The following is a 21,633-nucleotide window of genomic DNA, read 5'->3' as shown; positions in this document are numbered from 1 at the left end:
GTTGTAAAGATAGATTTGAATATAAAAAATGAAAAGGGTAAATTAAGAACTAAGACAGTGAAGAAAATGAGAAAGAGGGGGGAGCAGAGAAAAAAGATAAAAAGTGAAAACAATAAAGAAATTAATGGTACATAATAAATAAAAATTATAATAAAAATACAGGATGATAATGGAAAAAGGGTGTGGGGGATATGTTAATGGAAGTTAAGTCCAGGAAGGTGTGGGCATGAATGTAGGGTCTCAGTAGGCAAGTTCCCAGCTCCAGAGTTTAGGGAAACTACAGGGTGGCACATGAAATGTGTTACCATTTTGTTTTTGAATATAAACTTCATTGTCAATACAATCTGAAAGGAACATATACTACAATGAAGAGCCGTCCATGAAGATTTGTTCTAACTCAGCACATGCTCAATATGTGCACCATTTCGTTTCCTAACTTCCTTCAAATGAACACTGAAGTTAGTGATTGCCCTATGGCACATGTCTTCCATAATTTCACTGCAAGCTTGAAGAATAAGTCTTCTGAGTTTCATTAAATCATGTGGATATTTCGGGAAAATTTTTTCCTTAAGGTACCTCCAAAGAAAAAAGTCACATGGATTGATGTCTGGACTATTGGGGGGCCAATTTTGTCTGTCATTGAAGCAACCTGGAAACCTGAGTGAAATGATCCGCATGTTGAAATGCTCATGTAAAAACTCCAACACAGTGTTTGCAGTATGTGGCCTTGCTCCATCTTACATGAACCACTGCATGTTGAAGGGCAAGGCAGTAGCAAGAAGCTGTGGAATGAAGCTATTGTGAAGCATGCTCAAATAATGCTCGCTGTTCACAGTTTCTTCAAAGAAAAGGGGTCCAATAAATCTGTGACTCGAAACTGCTGCCCACACTGTAATCCTCGGTGCATAATGTTGTCGTTCATGAAGCACTTGTGGGTTTTCAGTGGCCCAAAAGTGTACATTTTGTTTGTTAGCCACACCATCAAAATGAAAATGTGCCTTGTCTGAAAACCAAACGTTGTTGACAGTTTCTTCCCCATCCTCCGCCCACTGAGCAAACAGTAATCTCTGCTGCTTGTGTTCTTCAGTGAGCTTCTGTGCACAGGTCATCTTGTATGGGTACATATGGAGGTCACTTTTAAGAATGGATTGAATGGAGCATCTGGATATTCCCAGTTGCACTGCTGCCTTTCTACACAATTTCCCAGGACTTCTCTGTACAGCAACTCGTACCGCTTCAATATTCTCCATTGAACAAACAGGCTTAGGTTGAGGTCGCTTTGCTTCCAATACTGTTCCTTCCTGTACAAATTTATCGTACAACCTGTGGATGGCCTTCTAGCAAGGGACCCATCATGTGTTAAACTGTTGTCATAAACACCTCTGAGTCACAACAAGGCTTTTCATTTCATGAAAAAGTAACACAATTGTCGATCGTTGCTGTGTCGTCAGTCTTGCATTGTCAGCCATTGCTGCTTACTAGTCTCCTAGCAGCAGTATCGTGAATTACACATCATTTTGTAACTCATTTGTTTTTCCATGCTCTGCTGGTACTGCTGTAGAGATCCCAGCGGGTTATCTAATGTGCGTCGTAAATTGTGAAAGAAACAACTGGTAACACATTTCATGTGCCACCCTGTAGTATCGTGAGAGAAGATCCAAGTACCTCTTACAGTGTAGCAGGCACTCAGGTCCCTTAAGTCATGCTGAAGATCGTATTCAGCAACTGTGTACTGGGTCAGAACAAAGTGCAAAATTTTTCTATGCCTATTTATTCAGTAAGCCAGTTTAGTGCAGGTTATTCCTAAATAAATCACTGTTAGTTGATAAACAACATGAGTACTTCTGTAAATTGTTCTGCCTTTTGATTTCCTTCTCATCTGATCCAGTAAGTCTCCCTGACCTGAGGTTCTAGGTGACTTTTCTGAACTGTACCCCTTTTCCTAAACCTCTTCAGTCCTTTTCCTTCAACCCTCTTCCTTCTGCTTCAGCTCAACTGACAGAAAAGGAGCTACTGGTTCCAAAAGCTTGCAGAAGTTAACCCTTTTTGTGTTTGTGTTCTCCTGTCACAGCTTGCTGAGTAGATTTTTTTATTCTAGCCACTCACATTATATAGATAATGATTCAAGTATGTCATACAGTTTGACTGGAACATTGTGAATGTTTAGATGATGACAGAAGATAACAGTGGATGGTGTGGGGAGAGCATCAGGTAGAGTGCGTTTCATATCAGGCTTGTCTTGAGAAAGTCATAGCTTTGGTGAAGTATTGTATTGAGGCATTCAAGACCCGAGTGGTACTGGATGACAAAAAGGGAAGCTTCTTAATTTTTTTGAAATGTGAAATGTGTTACAGTGTAAGAGGAGGATATTCTCCTGAAGATTTGTTTCTGAATAAGACTGTAGTGTAGCTGTTGGAGCAGAAAGCCTTGGAGAAGTTGTTGATGTGGGTGTTGAAGGATTTGGTTGTTGAGCAGATACATTTACTGTGTATGCCTTGACTTTATAGAAGGAAGCATTTGATATAGGGTGGCAGCTGTAAATCCATAGTCATTCTTGTTTCCTAATTGATTTTATAGGCTTGAAATTTGGATAGGGATTTTGGTGAGATGGAGGTCAGTAACAGTTCCTTTTGGTTTTGTATGGAGGATATGACATTCCTCAGGACCCTGAAGCTGATCCCTCTAGCTTGTCGCTGACAGCTTTGTGGTCTGGACTCATAGTGAAGAAGAACTTGTCCACTTCCTGCAAAAGCTTAACTCCTTTTCACAACTCAAATTTACCTGATTCTTTCTCCTCTCTCCCCTCTTTCTCAAATATTTGTTCCACATGCTTCTCCTCCAAGTTCTTAATTGCACTATTAATTTCTGTTCCTTTACTTGTCACTCTGTCATCATCTCTGAACAGAAGCTGACACACATCCTACAAAGTTGCTATCTTTGACCTCCCACTTTCTCTGCATCTCACCTTATCCTCAAAAGAGGTGGTTTCCTCTCAACTTGGGATCTGAATGACCTGTCCTCTATTTTAAACTTTCTCCAACCTATCCTTCTCTCCTGCTTGAAGAAGGAACTAATAGTTTCAAAAGGTAGGATAGTGTGTAGTTTTATATGTATCTGTGTACACTACAAAATATTTTGCTTGTGAATACACTTCAAATTCTAACTGATAGTTACTTCTACCATCAAGGGACACAAATGCTTCCATGCACTTGAAAACAATGTAAGTTTTAATTGTTTCTGATGTTATATCACCTCCAGATTACTATCTGTTGTCACATATTTTTATATAATTTGCAGTTATGTGATAAACATACTATAGTACTAGGTGTCATGATTGTAAGGCACAGATGAACATTAACTGTATGTTGTACATGAAGAAAACGTCTGACAACACATAACTTTTAGATCATGGTCATTCTAGTCCTATGACTTCTGATGTTTCATTTCCTCCACTGAATAAATTTAAAATAATGACTGCTCCACCTCTTACATTTTTCTTATTTACAGTATCTTCTGCCTATTGGTTGGCAGCTGATAACCTATCATAGAGTAGACTATGCCCTAGTTTTCTAGTGCTTCTATGTAAGTATGACAGTAATGAAAATGAAATGGAGGTTGACAAGATATGCACCCAAGGAGATTCTTTGGTGCATTCCAAGAGACAGGAAGAGACTAAGACAATAATCTAACTGGAGGTGGGTAGATGAATAAAAAAACATGCAGGAGTAACTTGATTGTATACAACCTAGGACCATAATCCATGGCAAAGTTTAGGGGACACCTTTAAATAACAATGGATGTCAAACTGATGATGATGATGGTGATGATGATGATAAACATTATGTTCATTCTTACCTATCATTCATCACTCATTTTTATGTCAGGTTAAAGTAATCCACCACAATATTAAAAAATCTCTTATCTGCTTTGTAAATTCTTGCTCATTTATTGAAGAATATCTCTTTTTGTTACCACCAATACAGTACTTCAGTTGCTATTTCACAAAATGTAATGACAACTTTTAAAGAACCTGTAAATCTTTCCAATGATATACTTTGACATTTTTCCTTTCTTGAAATGTATACTTCATTAGTGTCAGCAATTTAATTCAGATAACCTGAATATGTTACAATATTCAACTCTGTGATGAGCACTGCTTCTTAGTAATAGCCTCTCCTGGTGTACTTACCTGAGATTTTATGTTTCTGAGACAGCTGTCTGTTGATCTCATCTTGAAGTTTGTTGGATCCTTGAGACATCTGCCACATCTCATAGGCTGTGTTGAAAGACCGTGCCACAGTTAGTGTGACCTCTTGTGCCTGCAAACATAAAATGTACTACTGTACTGTACTCTATTAATGACTCATGCTTACAAAAAATGTAGTGCAGAAGGGAAAAGTGTACTAGTATACTTCAGCAACTGAAAATTATTGCGATAACTCCTGGTATGGATGGTGAATTTGTGAACAGTGATGAATCTCAGAAAGTAAAAGTTGAAAATCACACAGCATATTTTTACAATTAGAATTTGACTATCAACTTTCCCTTGCTTCACACATGTAGCACAAAGTATCTACAACCAGAAGTCTTCTGCGGCATGGTGCTAAGAAATTTATCCACACAAATCTTCCTCATGAAGCAATCTATCTATTAGTGAAAGCCGTATCAAAACCTTACAGAGATTCATCAGTAATCTCAGTTTTATCTATGTATTCTCATCTACACCCAGGGTGTCCAACCTTTTAGCTTATCTCGGTCACATTGGAAGAAGATGTGAATTTTTGGGGGATACATATTGTACTTACCACACACAGTAACCAAAGAGGAAGGGAGAGAGGGTGGCAGTCAGAGGAATGTAGTTAAGACATATACACAATTTTAAGTAGCTTAGATTTCTGGCTCTACTGACTTGTAGTGATAAGAACAATGGGGGAAAAGGTTCTTTATCATAACTGTACAGATTTCCTTGCATTTCCATAAATTCATGTCTCTAAATGTTTAGTTTCCTAGTTACAACCAAAGTTGCTGTAAAATAACAGACCTGTGCATCTGAAGGATTGGCTAGTTATAAGAATGAGACATGGGGATGGGTCAAGTATAGAATGGGTAGCTATGTTAAGAACAGTGTGGGCCAATGAGAGAATAGCATCATGTGGTGCAAGTTCAAAATTGAAAATATTCAACTTATCAGAACTGTACATAAATGGAATTTCATGCAATATATATATTTCTGATGCTGTGATAAATGTTTACTTCTTGGACCGCATTGATTTGGAAACCCTTGATCTATACAATAATAAAATTCAATTTTAATTTTTTTTGTAATGCTTGTTTCAATTGATAGTTCATATTTGTTTGCAGTTTTATTGTAAATTTTCATTTCCATAAAATGGGGAATATTCTCAAAAAATTTGAGACTGTGATATATTAGTTTATAATTTGATCTATCTCTCCTGTGACACTTATTTTCAAAGAAATTTACTAAAACTGTTGATGACACTGTTACATACAATTGAGTGTTCCACATATAAAGATAGAAGGGGTTGTCATTAACTCAAGGCTTTTACACAAAAGTTTACATGTTTGCCCGTTCTTTCCTGCATTCATGGTCCTCCTAAATTTATGTACAGACTTTTTTAACTTCTAATTCAGTCACATTGTTTACTAAGTTCATAACATAACCAAGACTGTTCAACTTTTTTATCAAGACATCCACATATTAGTCTGTGTCAAGATTTTATTTACAAGGCCACTAAGAAAATAAGATCTCTGACTTCATACTTAATTTTGGAAAGGATATCTTTACCTCTCTAAGAGACTGTTTGATGTACTGGATTAGTTTTTCATTTGCTTCACCTCATACCATTGCTACTGAATAATCTGCATAAAGTAACCTGTATACCTAAGATGTGTAATGTATCAAGTATTTACCCTTTGGAAACACCCTACTGAGTCCTTCCCAAGGTTGACTGGATCCAGTCTTTATGTTGCTGAAGAACTACTCAATCTGCATTTGAAGTAAAAGGATAACCCGCTTGAAGGTTAAAATGTGGACTACTGCAGAAGTATAGTGAAATTTTCATATGATCTCTTATAAACGGTTTGTCACATAGCACTGAATGACGCATAAGGTAAAGTAGCTGCAAATTAAAGGCTGTTTACAGATTTTTATGATTCCACATCGTCTGTCAAATGTATAAAAGATGGCAGATGTGATAGGTACTCTGCATAAGCAGAGTACATTGTAACTGACAGTCAGAGTAGTGCAGAGACAGTCTATATGGCCCAAATTGAGTGCTACAGTAGTAGAAATATGTTTTCACTTCTTTGCGTAATCCAAGCTTTTGTACTTGGTTTCTCTTCTAGAAGTTTTTCCCAGCATTATTAACATTTATGGAAATCAGAGCTACCTCTTATTCTCAGCGACATAATAGGTTTTGTGGAACATTGCTCCCATGAACATGAATTGATTCCAAAATGGATAGATAAAAATTCTATGCACCAAGCAGCAGCAGAACACACACAGAAGGTTATAATTAGGTAAGCTTTTAGAGCCAGTGACTCCTTCTTCAGGCAGAAGGGTTGAAGGAGGAGAAACAGGGCGATGAAAAGGACTGGACAGTTCTAGGAATAAGGAAAGACTCCTCATCACATCTGGTAAGTATTCCCTGACTTGCAGTTCTGGATGACTTTTCCTAAATCTTCCTCTTTTCCTAGACATCTTCAGTTCTTTTCCTTCGCCCCTCTTCCTTCCCCTTCAACTCTTCTGCCTGAAGAAGGTGCCACTATCTCTGAAAGCTTGCTTAACTATAAAATTCTTTTATGTGTGTGTTCTGCTGCCACTTGGTGAGTAGATTTTTTAATCTACCCAATTACATTATTTTGCCAAAAATTGATTTTTTTCATTCTTATATTAACTCTCATGAAGTTTGTTGCAAATAACCCACTACAGTTCAAAAGGAACCATGGTGTACATAATTACAATATCAGAAGAAAAAATGATGTTTATTATTCCACATTAAAGTCTACTTTAACACAAAAAGGGGTGCAAAGCGCTGCTACGAAAATTTTCGATCACTTATCCAGTGATGTAAAATGTCTAACAGACAGAAAAATTATATATGAAAACAAAGTGAACAAGGTTTCCTTGATAACTCTTTCTGTAGAAGAATTTCTATTTACGTGATATGTAAAGGGTAGTCAGTAGGAAATACTAATTCATATAACTTGTTAATGGTCATCATGTAGCAATATTTATATATGAATATGTAATATAAATATGCAACAATATGTTTCACATCATTATGATTAACTACACAAATTATATATAAAACTATATAACTATACTTACAATTTTCCTTTTAGGGCACAGGAATGCATGGCACTCCAGTGTTTCGTTGCTATTCGTTGCAATGAATGCAAATACGTGGTTGTATGTGGCATCAGCAGAGCAGTAGGAGATCCTGGAAACATATGATAGCATATATCATTCTTGACTGGCCTAAAACATGTATGGTATGTGTGTGTACAGATACTAATCGAAGTGACATTGCCCAAGTATGAAACCCCTTAGACGTAAAGTCTACGTCATGTCTGTCAATATGACAGACAGAAGGAAAGTCTTGACTAGTGAGGAACTGTTCAACAACAGTCTGAGAATGAAATGAGTAGCTTTTTATCATACCTCAGTAAGTAACAGGAAGTAACTGAGGTGTTACCCCAAGACTTAAATATTTTACGGGTCAGACACTGGGGGGAGGGAAAAAAAATTGCAACTCACTCAAGGACAAGGTCATTTTATTGAGAAGTCATGTGACAAGTAGTATATTGTATTAGTATATGATAACAAGTTCAGAGCAAATGAAACACACATCACGGTGAAGAGTGGCCAAACAAAACAGTCCATCAGTTATCAATACACAGTGTAAACCCCCCCCCCCCCCTCCCCCATGTGGTGGCAACATGGTTATGTATTCTCAGGTGCAAAAGATCATGAAGGTGCCAAATAACATCACGTGATAGACTGTCCCAACCATCACTTTGCATCCTTTATTGTGGTTTGGCAATGGTTCTTACACGACATGGACAACGACTATGTTACCACTTCACCATGTCCTATATGTATTGAATTGGTGAGAGATCTGGTGATCTTGCTCACTAAGGAAGTAGCTGTACACTACGAACGGCACATTGCATCACAGCAGAAGTATGTGGACTTGCACTGTTGTGCAGGAAAAGCACGTCACTTTCCTGTCAAAGAAATGGCCGTAGCACTGGGATGCAGCCTACTATGTAGTGCGCCTGGTTCAGAAACACCAAATGTGATGGCAATAGTTAATTGTGGCCCCCCCATTATGAAATATGGAGTGGGACCTGTGTATCATAGGCAAATGCCTTAGAGAATAGGCTGCTCACCAGGTCTAAGCTGTACACGTGTACATCTATCACTTGCATATAGACAGAACCTACACTCATCACTGAAGACAATAAAGCACCAGTCCACTCTCCAGGTAACTCTTTTACAACATCAGAATAGCTGTGCTTGGCAGTGTCCCCGTGTCAGTAGCAGCCTGTCCAGAGGAAAATATGATTGTAGTCCTGATGCAAGCAGACAGTTTCCAATCATTCTTGGTAACACATCAGGTGCAACATGTACCCATATTCCTTCTCTGGATGACATTCAGTTGACCACCACTGCTTGCACAGTGCTTTGGTCTTGACATGCACAAATACTGCATGAACATCTAGAAACCGATCTACAGATGTGGGAGTGTTCCACAGACCACTGCCAAAAGCAGTGACGCACCACTGATACTTTGTGCCCAACACACGGAGCAATCCATCGACATGCCCATGCAGCTTCCCAAAGGTCCAGGCCCTTCACTTGACCCCAGAAAAATGGATGAAGTTGTTCAAGAGGAGTGAGTACATACTCAGTGGGGTTTGACTGCACCCTAGAATGAATTTGCAAACACCGATCATCTCTAAACTTAGCGCATTTACCTCCTGCAGAGTCAAAACAGTTGGGGCACAGATCTAATTTTTTATTCATCCCAGAAATCTCATTGTTTTATCATGCATAGTATAGGACAAGTCACATTTAAGTTACACACACACATAAATATAAACATTTTTATGATATACAGTTATATAAATTATATATTGTTCATATACAGGGTGTTACAAAAAGGTACGGCCAAACTTTCAGGAAACATTCCTCACACACAAAGAAAGAAAATATGTTATGTGGACATGTGTCCAGAAACGCTTACTTTCAATGTTAGAGCTCATTTTATTACTTCTCTTCAAATCACATTAATCATGGAATGGAAACACACAGCAACAGAACGTACCAGCGTGACTTCAAACACTTTGTTACAGGAAATGTTCAAAATGTCCTCCGTTAGCAAGGATACATGCATCCACCCTCCGTCGCATGGAATCCCTGATGCGCTGATGCAGCCCTGGAGAATGGCGTATTGTATCACAGCTGTCCACAATACGAGCACGAAGAGTCTCTACATTTGGTACCGGGGTTGCGTAGACAAGAGCTTTCAAATGCCCCCATAAATGAAAGTCAAGAGGGTTGAGGTCAGGAGAGCGTGAAGGCCATGGAATTGGTCCACCTCTACCAGTCCATCGGTCACTGAATCTGTTGTTGAGAAGTGTACGAACACTTTGACTGAAATATGCAGGAGCTCCATCGTGCATGAACCACATATGGAGTCATACTTGCAAAGGCACATGTTCTAGTAGCACAGGTAGAGTATCCCGTATGAAATCATGATAATGTGCTCCATTGAGCGTAAGTGGAAGAACATGGAGCCCAATCAAGACATCACCAACAATACCTGCCCAAACGTTCACAGAAAATCTGTGTTGATGACGTGATTGCACAATTGCGTGCGGATTCTCGTCAGCCCACACATGTTGATTGTGAAAATTTACAATTTGATCACGTTGGAATGGCGAAACTAAAATGAGCTCTAACATGGGAATTAAGCGTTTCCGGACACATGTCCACATAACATATTTTCTTTATTTATGTGTGAGCAATGTTTCCTGAAAGTTTGGCTGTACCTTTTTGTACCACTCTGTATAGTCATCACTCTTACAATATGTTCACATATAGTCATCAGATAAAGATTGCAGAGTAATGCCTGTGTACACTATTTACATTATGTTGTCATGTGTGCAAATAAGTCATAACAAGGAGCCAACAGTTATATCTATTAAATGAGGCAAACAAGTCAAGTGAAAGTGAAGTGGTAACACACATATTAAGGTACTTTACACAAATTATTTTAGATTAGTATTCATAAATTCCCGTACAGAATAGTGGCAGTGTTTCTGTAGCACTAACTTTATTTTGGGTCTGAATCCTTTCTGGCAAGACTGTACACTTTCAGGTAGCTTCTTGTACAGAAGTATTACTCTGTACCTTACACTGTTGTGTCCTTTACATAGCCATTGATCAACTATAAATACGTCACTGCAATGTTGAGTATTCTGGTGGTGAACATCTTCATTTTTTGTAAATATATGTAAACTTCCCTGAATGAAACACACTGTATAATGAATATAGATACAAGACACTGGCAAGATAATGAGCTCTGTAAAGAGGTATCTAGTGGTGGAGGATAGGGGCACTTGTTTCATTGTCTTAATTATTCAATTCTGTATAATAAATATCTTCTTGTGGGAGGAGCCCCAAAAAAGAATGCAATGCGTAATTATTGAGTGCACTAATGCAAAGTAGGCACTTTATAGTGTTTCCATTTCAAAGAATTTTCTTAGAATAGTAAAATCATAACAAAGACTGCTCATTCTCTTTAATAATTCGTCTTCATATATGTCCCAGTGTAGTGTGTCATCTACCCACACTCCAAGGAATTTTGTGGTTATTTCTCGATATATGGGCTCATTCTCTACCCCAATATCATCTATGACAGATGATACCTTTATGTTGAGTGGAAATTAATACAGATTGTTTATCTTGATTTAGAAGAAGTTTGCTTTTGTTTAGCCATTTTACCAGATTATTTTGGTGTTGAGTTGATGATGACAATAATTAGAAAGCAGCATACTGGTCTCATCAGCAAACTTTAAAGGTAGACCTTCCACAATGCTTTGGGCCAGATATTATAAATAGATGGGGACCAAGTGTGGAACCTTGGGGAATGCCTTGTCTTACTACTTGCTCGTTTGACTGAGCACTTTCACCATTTTTTGAGGTGATTACTACGTTCTGTGCTTTATCTGAATGATATGACCTAAACCAGTAATTGCTCATTCCTCCAATCCCATAATGTAGTAGTTTCTCCAAGAGTAATTCATGGTTGACAAGATCAAAAAATTTTGCGATATCAAGGAACACACATGTTGTGTGTTTTCTTTCATTGAATGCAATATAGATTTCATTTAAAATGAATATGTTGCTCCATTTATTGATCTCCCTTTCTGAAAGCCAAGCTGATGAAGACTCAGTATGCAATTAATTACCTTTCAAGAAATTAATAACATGATCATGTACAGCATTCTCAAGGTCTTTTGATATGCTGGATAGTATGAAGATAGGTCTGTAGTTGTTTACACCATTCATTTCACCTTTTTTAAAATAGAGGGACAACTTTTGCTGCTTTAAAAATTCTGGGGAATTTACCTGATGATAAGGAGCAATTTATCTGACAGTGGGTCACACAAGGGATGACAGATTTGTTTCAAAGGTAATTAGATATGCCATCAAAACCACGGGAATGTTTGTTTGATTTCTGCCTTATAATATTGCAAATTTCACTTGGCGTGACTGGGTCAAGAAAAAGTGATTGTGGGAGTACTGCTGAATTTGAGTGACAAGCGGGTGTGGGAGTCTTGATTAAACAAGAAAACATGTCAGCAATGTTTATGAAGTGACTGTTGAATATTTCACATAGTTGTTTAGGGTCAGTGATAACACCATGTTCATTTTTAATGCATGTTATTGAGTGTATCTTACCTTTTTTACCAACTGTTTCATTGATCAATTCCCACATGGCATTTGATGTATGACTTGAGCTAATTATGAACTGCCAATTATACAATTACTTTGTTTCGAATTCTTTTGCACTGTTTGGAATAGTTATGCAATAACCTGCTGTCTGTAGTTTTACTGTAGAGATATAGCAATCTCTTATTTCTGCAATAGGATTGTATTCCTATTGTTAGCCATTTGTTATTGATGATTTTGCATGTGTACTGCTTAGCTGCAAGTTTGATTAGGAATGCCACTTCATAGCAATGTTGCAAGACACTTACTGTCAATATTGCTACTGCAGTAGACATCCTTCCAGTCAGCTCTATGGTGCAGATGTGTGAGATGTGCTATATTGTTTTTTTTTCAGTTGATCTTTTGTGTGTGTGTGTTGGAGAGCTTCTGTCTGCTTATTTGCATCTGGCATAGTCATACTTACTGCCAAGTAGTTGTGATATGATATACCATTAGAAATGCTGTATAGTGTGCAAGCAAGTGACAAGTCAGTATTAACAAAAAAGCCATCTATTGCAGAGGAGCTGTTATTAGTTGTCTAGTAGGTTTGTTGTTTACTTTTTCGTGTTATAACATCGCAACATGCTCACTATTTTTTGGGAAACAGTGAATGGTATTAAGAAATCTATATTAAAGTCTCTACACAATTGACCATTTGATCACTGATAACTGTGCCAAATGGATCACTAAACACTACAAATTCCTCCTCCTTCGTATGCACATTTGCTGGAACCGCTGAACACAGTCATTGAGGGTGTTGCATTGTTTTCATGGAATGTTTATCATACATATTTTCCATGCAATATACCCTATTAGTGTTACAGAACTACTGAGAAATGAGACACTTGATAAGTCTGATCTTCCTAGCTGCCCACTTTAGAGATCATACTTGTATTTTGAAGTCAAAATGTAGCATATAATGTACGAATTTAATTCTTTGATTTCATTAATTGTTGTCCGTTTTAGAGAATGCATTATAAACTTGAAGTGCGCAGTGCATTACAAAACATTATATTTCTATGGTTCCCTTACTTTATAGCGTCCTAGCAGGAATATGCAAATGGCAAACGAAGCCACAACACTTTTTATGCTTGTGAAATGGTAAGATGTCTAAATTAAATATATCGAATTTTATAGCTGAATGACATAAACAGCTTAAAGGCTGTAATACATGACGTCACAGTACAAAAGACGATAGGTTGCCTCCAATATGGAAGGTTTGTGGAACAAAAATTGTTACTGTGCAAGTTACGAATAGCAAGGGCATCTGAAGTGCTGTTACTGCGTAAATGCCATCGACATCTTCATGACAAGGTACTGAATTTTTGTCTTTCAGCGCTACGTAACTGAAATGATCGTTAATGAATTTAAGGTTTTCTGTTACTTTCTCGAATATGTAAAATGAAGTCTTAAGTACATGAAGCGCCAGAGTAGCGTAAACAAGGTAACAGAGCTAAACAAGAATCGGAAAAGAGCAATATTAGGTTTGTAGAGGATTTGTTCCCATTTTCGAGAACTGCACAAAGCAGCGTCCTCAGTCGGTGTATCGAAATTTCTTCTTCGTAACTATTTCCATTAGACCAAATTATCAATGTGATGCGAGGAGACATTGTGAAAGACTTTGAGGTTCATACAGAGGCAACACGTCGTCTGTACGAATAACTATCTAAATTTCTATTTACGCGGCAACGAACCGTCCTTAGCGAAGTGCCGTTGCCAACACTTTATCCATTACTATCACTAGTTGATGCCGGCTTTGGTTGTCGAGCGGTTCTAGGCGCTACAGTCAGGAACCGCGCTGCTGCCGCAGTCGCAGGGTCGAATCCTGCCTCGGGCATGGATGTGTGTGATGTCCTTAGGTTAGTTAGGTTTAAGTAGTTCTAAGTCTAGGGGGCTGATGACCTCAGATATTAAGTCCCATAGAGCTGAGATCCATTTGAACCATTTGAACTAGTTGATACAATGTTCGTGCCACTTTCTGCATGATTTAAGGGAACAGCCGCGCAATGTGACATTTCGCGTGAAAACGAGGGAAACATTTAAAGAATACTTTTGAAGCAATTTTACGAAAATGCTACGAACGGTTCTCGCATTCATAAGTGGTCGTCAGTCAATTGAAGAAGACCGTCAACACAAGATTCAAGATTCTTTATTAGCCATTGATCATGCAAGATGAAATAGGCTTCGTCAGTACATAAAATAATATTAATATTCCAGACACTATATATAAGGCATAGATATAATTAGCATATGAGTAACTTACAAATAACATAAACCTTAAGCAGGTGACTACAATGCTTAATACATATTCTTGTTTCAGATACATACAAAGGTACCAAAAATGAGTTACATTGTAGTAGCAAACACAGTAGTTACGCAACACATCATAACACTGGCAAATAAAGTAGTTACCTAACACAGTTGAAATACAAAGGTATTAGATATGAAATATTTTGTAACAGTATATATAGTAGTTAATTAAGTTAATTATGCAATTACAGGTTTATCTCTGTGCTACTCAGATCATAATATTCTTGCATAGAATAAAATGGATTGTCAGATAACCAATTGTACAAATTTTGTTTAAGAATTTTTGTGGGCATGTCCCGAGCAGATTGCGGTAGTTTGTTGAATATTTTTAAGGTATTCACTTTGTGTGAGTTACTACTTTTTGTTAGTCTGTGTCTTGGTATATCATAATCTGCCTTCCTTCTAGTGTTGTAGTTATGAATTTCTTCCCTGACAACACCTTCCTTACCATTGTTTTTAATGTGTAACACACAGATATAAATATACAAGTTTACAATGGTCAACAGTCTTAGCCTTATAAAGAGAGGACGACAGTGCTCCGTGGGACCGACTTTACACATTATGCGCAGCATTCTTTTCTGCATCAACAAAATTTTGTTACTGTGAGAGCTGTGCCCCTATATGAGAAGGCCATATGTAATATGTGACTGGAAGAGTCCACAGTACATTGTTCTCAGAAAGTTCATGCTAATCATGTCCCTAAGTTTCCAAAGGAGATAGGAGACTCTTGAAAGCTTTTTGCAAACCTGATTTACGTGTTCTTCCCAGTTAAGTTTGGAATCAATATGCATTCCTAATAGTTGTACAGTTTTGTTTTCTATGGTTTTGGGTAACCCTAAGAGAAGCTGTTGTGTTTTCTCTGAGTTACACAGTAATTTATTGGATGTGAACCAGTGGATGGCTGATTTGAGTGATTCCTGTGTGTTATTGTCCAAAGCTGAGATGTTCTGATGTGAGGTGGGGAGGGTTGTGTCATCTGCATAGCATATGGTAGTACTATTTATGTGATGAGGTAGGTCATTGATGGCTATGATGAAGAAGAAGGGTCCCAGAACCGAGCCCTGTGGTACACCAGTACTAACTGCTGCTACAGGGGAGTAATTATTTTTAACTGAGACAAACTGTCTTCTATTATGAAGATATGACTCTATTACTGCTAATGCTGGGTTACATACACCATAAAATTCTAGTTTTGCAACCAGGGTGCCAAAGGGAATGCAGTCAAAAGCTTTGCTCAGATCACACAAGACAAGTGACACCATATTCCGGTCTTCAAAGGCTGTTAATGTCTGGTCAACAATTTCCAGGATGGCCGCAGTGGTATTTCTGCCCTGTCGGAATCCGAACTGACTATTGCTCAAAAGGTTGTGTGTCTCAAAATAGCTACTTAATTGAGTGTACATAAGTGACTCAAATACTTTAGAAAATATTGGCACAATTGAGATTGGGCGATAACTTTTAGGAAGATGTTTGTCACCCTTTTTAAACACTGGAATAACTTTGGAAATTTTGAGGGAGTCGGGAAACACTCCTGACTGTAAACATTTATTAAATATGAATGCCAATGGTTTGGCGATCGAGTCTACAGTTTTTTTTACTATGTAATTGGAGAGCCAGTAGCAGTCCATACTTTTAGAATTTGAAAATTTTGTGACTGTTCTTTTAATCTGAGCAGGTGTGATACTATACCAGTTAAAGACATGATCTACTGGTGGAAGGGCATTAAGTAAATCGCTTGCAGATGTATCTGTTTTTTCTATCTTACTTTCAATTTCTTTAATTGAGCTAATGAAGTAGTCATTTAGTTCCCTTGGAGTGAGCTGAGTTTCATGTGTGTGACGTGTGGGATTTTCTTGTGCTACAATCTGCCATGCTCCCTTGCACTTGTTTGTTGCACCTTCTATGTACCCTTCATAAGCAGCCTTTTTTGTCTGTATCAGCTTAAGTTTGTAGAATTTTTTACATTTTTGGTATGCTGCATAAAAGGTGCCCTCCTGCTCTGATCTTTGTTTACATGCATTTTTATATGCTGTGTATAGTACGAGCATGTTTTTTCTTATCTGGACCAGTTCGTCTGTGTACCATTCCAGCTTTTTATTTTTATATGTTCCAGAAGAGTTGGTTTTAATTAGTGGTGAGCATGAATACCATAATTCTGTATAATTTTTAAGGAAGTTTTCAAAGGTAGTTTCAACATCAGACTTCTCAGATGAACACTTATAGACAAAGTCCCAACTTGCATCCTCTAGTATACGAATAAATGACATAATGTATTCTTCTTTTTGTCTTCTTACCCATGTCATATTGTGCACACTAGTGGAATTTGGTTGCTTACTAAAGAGATTGAGAAGCAATGGGTCGTGGTCTGCAAAGCACCCATTTGCAAGGCTAACAGTGTAGCTGCCACGGGCAGGCTTTTCCCCTCAACTGGTGGTGCCTATTCTTAAAAGGATCTGCTGCACACCAAATGTAGTCTGTCAGAGAACTTGCAAAAGAAGTTGGTTTCATAACTGGTTCCTGTCATGATATTTAAAAAAAAACTGCATATTGATCGAGTTGCAGCATACGTGGTTGATGCCTGGGGAGCACAAGGAATATCGAACACTCTACACTCACTACATCGCAAGAGTTTGCGGAAACGGATGCAGATCAGGAACAGCAGAAGGCCTATAGCATTTCCTTGGGGAACGCCAGATATTACTTCTGTTATACTCGATCACCTACCGTCAGTTACTACAAACTTCTCTGACAGGAAACCACGAATCCAGTCGCATAACTGAGACAGACGATACTCCATAGGCACCCAGTTTGATTAGACATCGTTCCGTTTGTGAGGAACGGTGTCAAAAAGCTTTCTGGAAATCTAAAAAAATGGAGTCACTTTTGATGTCCCCTGTCGGTAGCACTAATTACTTCGTGAGAATAAAGAGTTAGTTGTGTTGCGAAAGAACGGTATTTTCTGGATCCGTGTTGGCTGCTTGTCAACAAATCGTTATCTTCGAGGTAATGCATATATGTTTCAAAATCATACTGCAAATCGCCGTTAGTGATATGGGTCTGTTCAAATGGTTCAAATGGCTCCAAGCACTATGGGACTTAACAGCTGAGGTCATAAGTCCCCTAGAACTTTGAACTACTTAAACCTATCTAACCTAAGGACATCACACACATCCATGCCCGAGGCAGGATTCGAACCTGCGACCGTAGCAGCCGCGCGATTCCGGACTGACGTGCCTAGAACCGTTCGGCTACCGCGGCCGGCGATATGGGTCTGTAATTCAGCAGATTACTCCTATTTCCTTTCTGTGGTATTGGTACGGCTTGTACAACTTTCCAGTCTTTGGATACAGATCTTTCTACGAGCGAGCTGTTGTGTATGATTGCTACGTATGGAGCTATTTTTCAGTATATTCTGAAAGACACCTGGCCGGTATACAATCGAACCGGAGGCCTTGCCTTTATTAAGTATTTTAAGCTGCTTCGCTGCATCGAGGATATCTACTTCTAAGTTGCTCATGTTGTCAGTTGTTCTCTATTCGAATTCTGGAATATATGCTTCGTCTTCTTTTGTGAAGAAATTTCGGAAAACCATGTTTAGTAACTCTGCTTTAGTGGCACTGTCATAGATAACATCACCATTGTTGTCACGCAGTGAAGGTATTGACTGCTTCTTGCCGCTGGTGTACTTTACATTCTCCAGAATCTCTTTGGATTTTTACCAGATTTCAAGAAAGAGTTTCGTTGTGGAAACTGTTAAAACCATATCGCATTGAAGTTGCGCTAAATTCCGAGCTTTTGTTAAACTTCGCCAATCTAGGGAACTTTGCGTTCTTTTAAACCTGGAATGCTTCTTTCGTTGTTTCTGCGACAGTGTTCTGACCAGTTTCGTGTATCCTGGGGGAGCCAAAGAAACTGGTACACTTGCCTAATATTGTGTAGGGGCCTTGCGAGTACGCAGAAGTGCCGCAACACGACGTGGCATGTACTCGATTAATGTCTGAAGTAGTGCTGGAGGGAGATGACGCCATGAATCCTGCACGGCCGTCCATAAATCCGTAAGACTACAAGGGGGTGGAGATCTCTTCTGAACAGCACGTTGCAAGGTATCCAAGATATGCTCAATAATGATCATTTCTGGGGAGTTTGGTGGCCAGCGGAAGTGTTTAAACTCAGAAGAGTGTTCGTGGAGCCACTCTGTAGCAATTCTGGACATGTGGGGTATCGCACTGTCCTGCTAGAATTGTCCGTCGGAATGCATAATGGATATGAAGGGATGTATGTGGTCAGATAGGATGCTCATGGACGTGTCACCTGTCACAATCGTATCTAGACGTATCAGGGGTCCCATATCACTCCAACTGCACACGTCCCACATCATTACAGAGCCTCCACCAACTTGAACAGTCCGCTGCTGACATGCAGGGTCCATGGATTCATGAAGTTGTCTCCATACCCGTACACGACCATCCGCTCGATTCAATCTGAAACGAGACTCGTCCGACTAGGCAACATGTTTCCAGTCATGAACAGTCCAGTGTCGGTGTTGATGCGCCCGTGCGAGGCGTAAAGCTTTGTATCGTGCAGTCATCAAGGGTACACAAGTTGGTCTTCGGCTCCGAAAGCCCATACTGACACTTATTGATGGCCCAGCACTGAAATCTGGAGCAATTTGCGGAAGGATTGCACTTCTGTCACGTTGAACGGTTACCGGTCGCAGCGATGTCGGAGATTTGATGTTTTACCGGATTCCTGATATTCACGTTCAGTCGTGAAATGGTCGAACGGGAAAATACCCGCTTCATCGCTACCGCGGAGATGTCGTGTCCCATCGCTCGTGCGCCGACTATAACACCACGTTCAAACTCACTTAAAATCTTGATAGACTGCCGTTGTAGCGGTAGTAATCGATCTAACAACGACACTAGACACTAGTCGTCTTATATAGGCGTTGCCGACCACAGCACCGTATCCTGCCTGTTTACATAACTCTGTATTTAAATACGCATGCCTGTACCAGTTTGTTTGGCGTTTCAGTGTATTTCTTTCAATTTAAACCACACTGGTCTATGCTTATGTAGTTGATTCCGTATAATCGATAGGCACTTCACTACCATGACTTACAACGGCGGTGAAGGGTCACATGGCGGTACCAGTTCTACATCATCTAAGAGCTCCAAAGCGACCAGTGTGCTATTTTAATGGGTGAGTCATACACTACTGGCCATTAAAATTGCTACACCACGAAGATGACGTGCTAAAGATGGGACATTTAAACGACAGGAAGAAGATGCTGTGATATGCAAATGATTAGCTTTTCAGAGCATTCACACAAGGTTGGCGCCGGTGGCGACACCTTCAACGTGCTACATGAGGAAAGTTTCCAACCGATTTCTCATACACAAACAGCGGTTGACCGGCGTTGCCTAGTGAAACGTTGTGATGCCTCGTGTAAGGAGGAGAAATGCGTACCATAACGTTTCCGACTTTGATAAAGGTCGGATTGTAGCCTATCGCTATTGCAGTTTATCGTATTGTGACATTGATGCTCGCGTTGGTCGAGATCCAATGACTGTTAGCAGAATATGGAATCGGTGGGTTCAGGAGGGTAATACGGAACGCCGTGCTGGATCCCAACGGCCTCGTATCAATAGCAGTCGAGATGACAGGCATCTTATCCGCATGGCTGTAACGGATTGTGCAACCATGTCTCGATCCCTGAGTCAACAGATGGGGACGTTTGCAAGACAACAACCATCTGCAGGAACAGTTCGACGACGTTAGCAGCAGCATGGACTATCAGCTCGGAGACCACGGCTGCGGTTACCCTTGACGCTGCATTACAGACAGGAGCGCCTGCGATGGTGTACTCAACGTTGGACCTGGGTGCACGAAAGGCATAACGACATTTTTTCGGATGAATCAAGGTTCTGTTTACAGCATGATGATGGTCGCATCCGTGTTTGGCGACATCGCGGTGAACGCACATTGGAAGCATGTATTCGTCATCGCCATACTGGAGTATCACCCGACGTGATGGTATGGGGTGCCATTGGTTACACGTCTCGGTTACCAATTGTTCGCATTGACGGCACTTTGAGCAGTGGACGTTAAATTTCAGATGTGTTACGACCCGTGGCTCTACCCTTCATTCGATCCCTGTGAAACCCTACATTTCAGAAGGACAATGCACGACTGCAAGTTGCAGGTCCTGTACGGGTCTTTCTGGATACAGAAAATGTTCGTCTGCTGCCCTGGCCAGCACATTCTCCAGATCTCTCACCAATTGAAAATGTCTGGTTAATGGTGGCCGAGCAACTGGCTCGTCACAATACGCCAGTCACTACTCTTGATGAACTGTGGTATCGTGTTGGAGCTGCATGGGCAGCTGTACCTGTACACGCCATCCAAGCTCTGTTTGACTCAATGCCCAGGCGTATCAAGGCCGTTATTACGGCCGGAGGTGGTTGTTCTGGGTACTGATTTCTCAGGGTCTATGCACCCAAATTGCGTGAAAATATAATCACATGTCAGTTCTAGTATAATATATTTGTCCAATAAATCTGCATTTCTTCTTGGTGTAGCAATTTTAATGGCCTGTAGTGTATTGTGTCCGGAGAGCCCCCTCTCTGCACTCGTCTTATTTGCATGCCACTGGCAGGTGCAGCTGACTAGCCAGATGCAGCGCTCACCTGTAGATGGAGACGTCGAGCAGCATCTCCTCGGAGGAGACGTCGCACACGCGGATGCCCCGCAGGCTGACAGAGACGGCGACGCGCGGCAGCTTTCGGCCGCCCGCCTTCGCCTGCAACAGTCCAGGTACCACCAATTCACGCCATCTGCTGCCTGCTCTCATCACCGTAGCTCTCACCATTGGGGTCCGCAGGGGGTGGGGGTGGCAAGGGCCAGTACTTGCCCACTCTTGCTATTCGGCTCTACATAGTTTTTTCTCATGACAAATTTCTCGCATATTTCTAGCAATGATTCTAGTAAACAGCATATTTAACGGAACTTCCTGGAAGATTAATACTGTGTGCCGAACCGAGACTCGAACTCGAGACCTTTGCCTTTCGTGGGCAAGTGCTCTACCAACTGAGCTACCCGAGCACGACTCACGCCCGGCCCTCACAGCTTTACTTCTGCCAGTATCTCGTCCCCTACCTTCCAAACTTTACAGAAGCTCTCCTGCGAACCATGGAGGACTAGCACTCCTGAAAGAAAGGATTGGCTTAGCTTTCTTTCAGGAGTGCTAGTCCTCTATGGTTCGCAGGAGAGCTTCTGTAAAGTTTGGAAGATAGAGG

At 40.0% G+C, this 21,633-nt stretch overlaps 1 protein-coding gene across 1 annotated transcript in view; it reads right to left on the bottom strand.

The window, feature by feature from the left end:
• The window catches only part of LOC126458125 (low density lipoprotein receptor adapter protein 1-like), a 203,539-nt gene that overhangs the window by 16,352 nt on the left and 165,554 nt on the right, over positions 1-21,633 (bottom strand). Inside the window, exons 3-5 of the mRNA XM_050094959.1 lie at positions 21,025-21,137; positions 7,352-7,463; positions 4,190-4,319 (exon numbers count right to left, since the gene is read on the bottom strand). Of these exons, the coding sequence (XP_049950916.1) occupies positions 4,190-4,319; positions 7,352-7,463; positions 21,025-21,137 (355 nt within the window). The remainder of the gene's footprint in view (positions 1-4,189; positions 4,320-7,351; positions 7,464-21,024; positions 21,138-21,633) is intronic.

This window comes from Schistocerca serialis, chromosome 2 (genome assembly GCF_023864345.2).
Source record: "Schistocerca serialis cubense isolate TAMUIC-IGC-003099 chromosome 2, iqSchSeri2.2, whole genome shotgun sequence".
Classification (NCBI taxonomy): domain Eukaryota; kingdom Metazoa; phylum Arthropoda; class Insecta; order Orthoptera; family Acrididae; genus Schistocerca; species Schistocerca serialis.
This window is presented reverse-complemented; position numbering and strand designations above follow the sequence as displayed.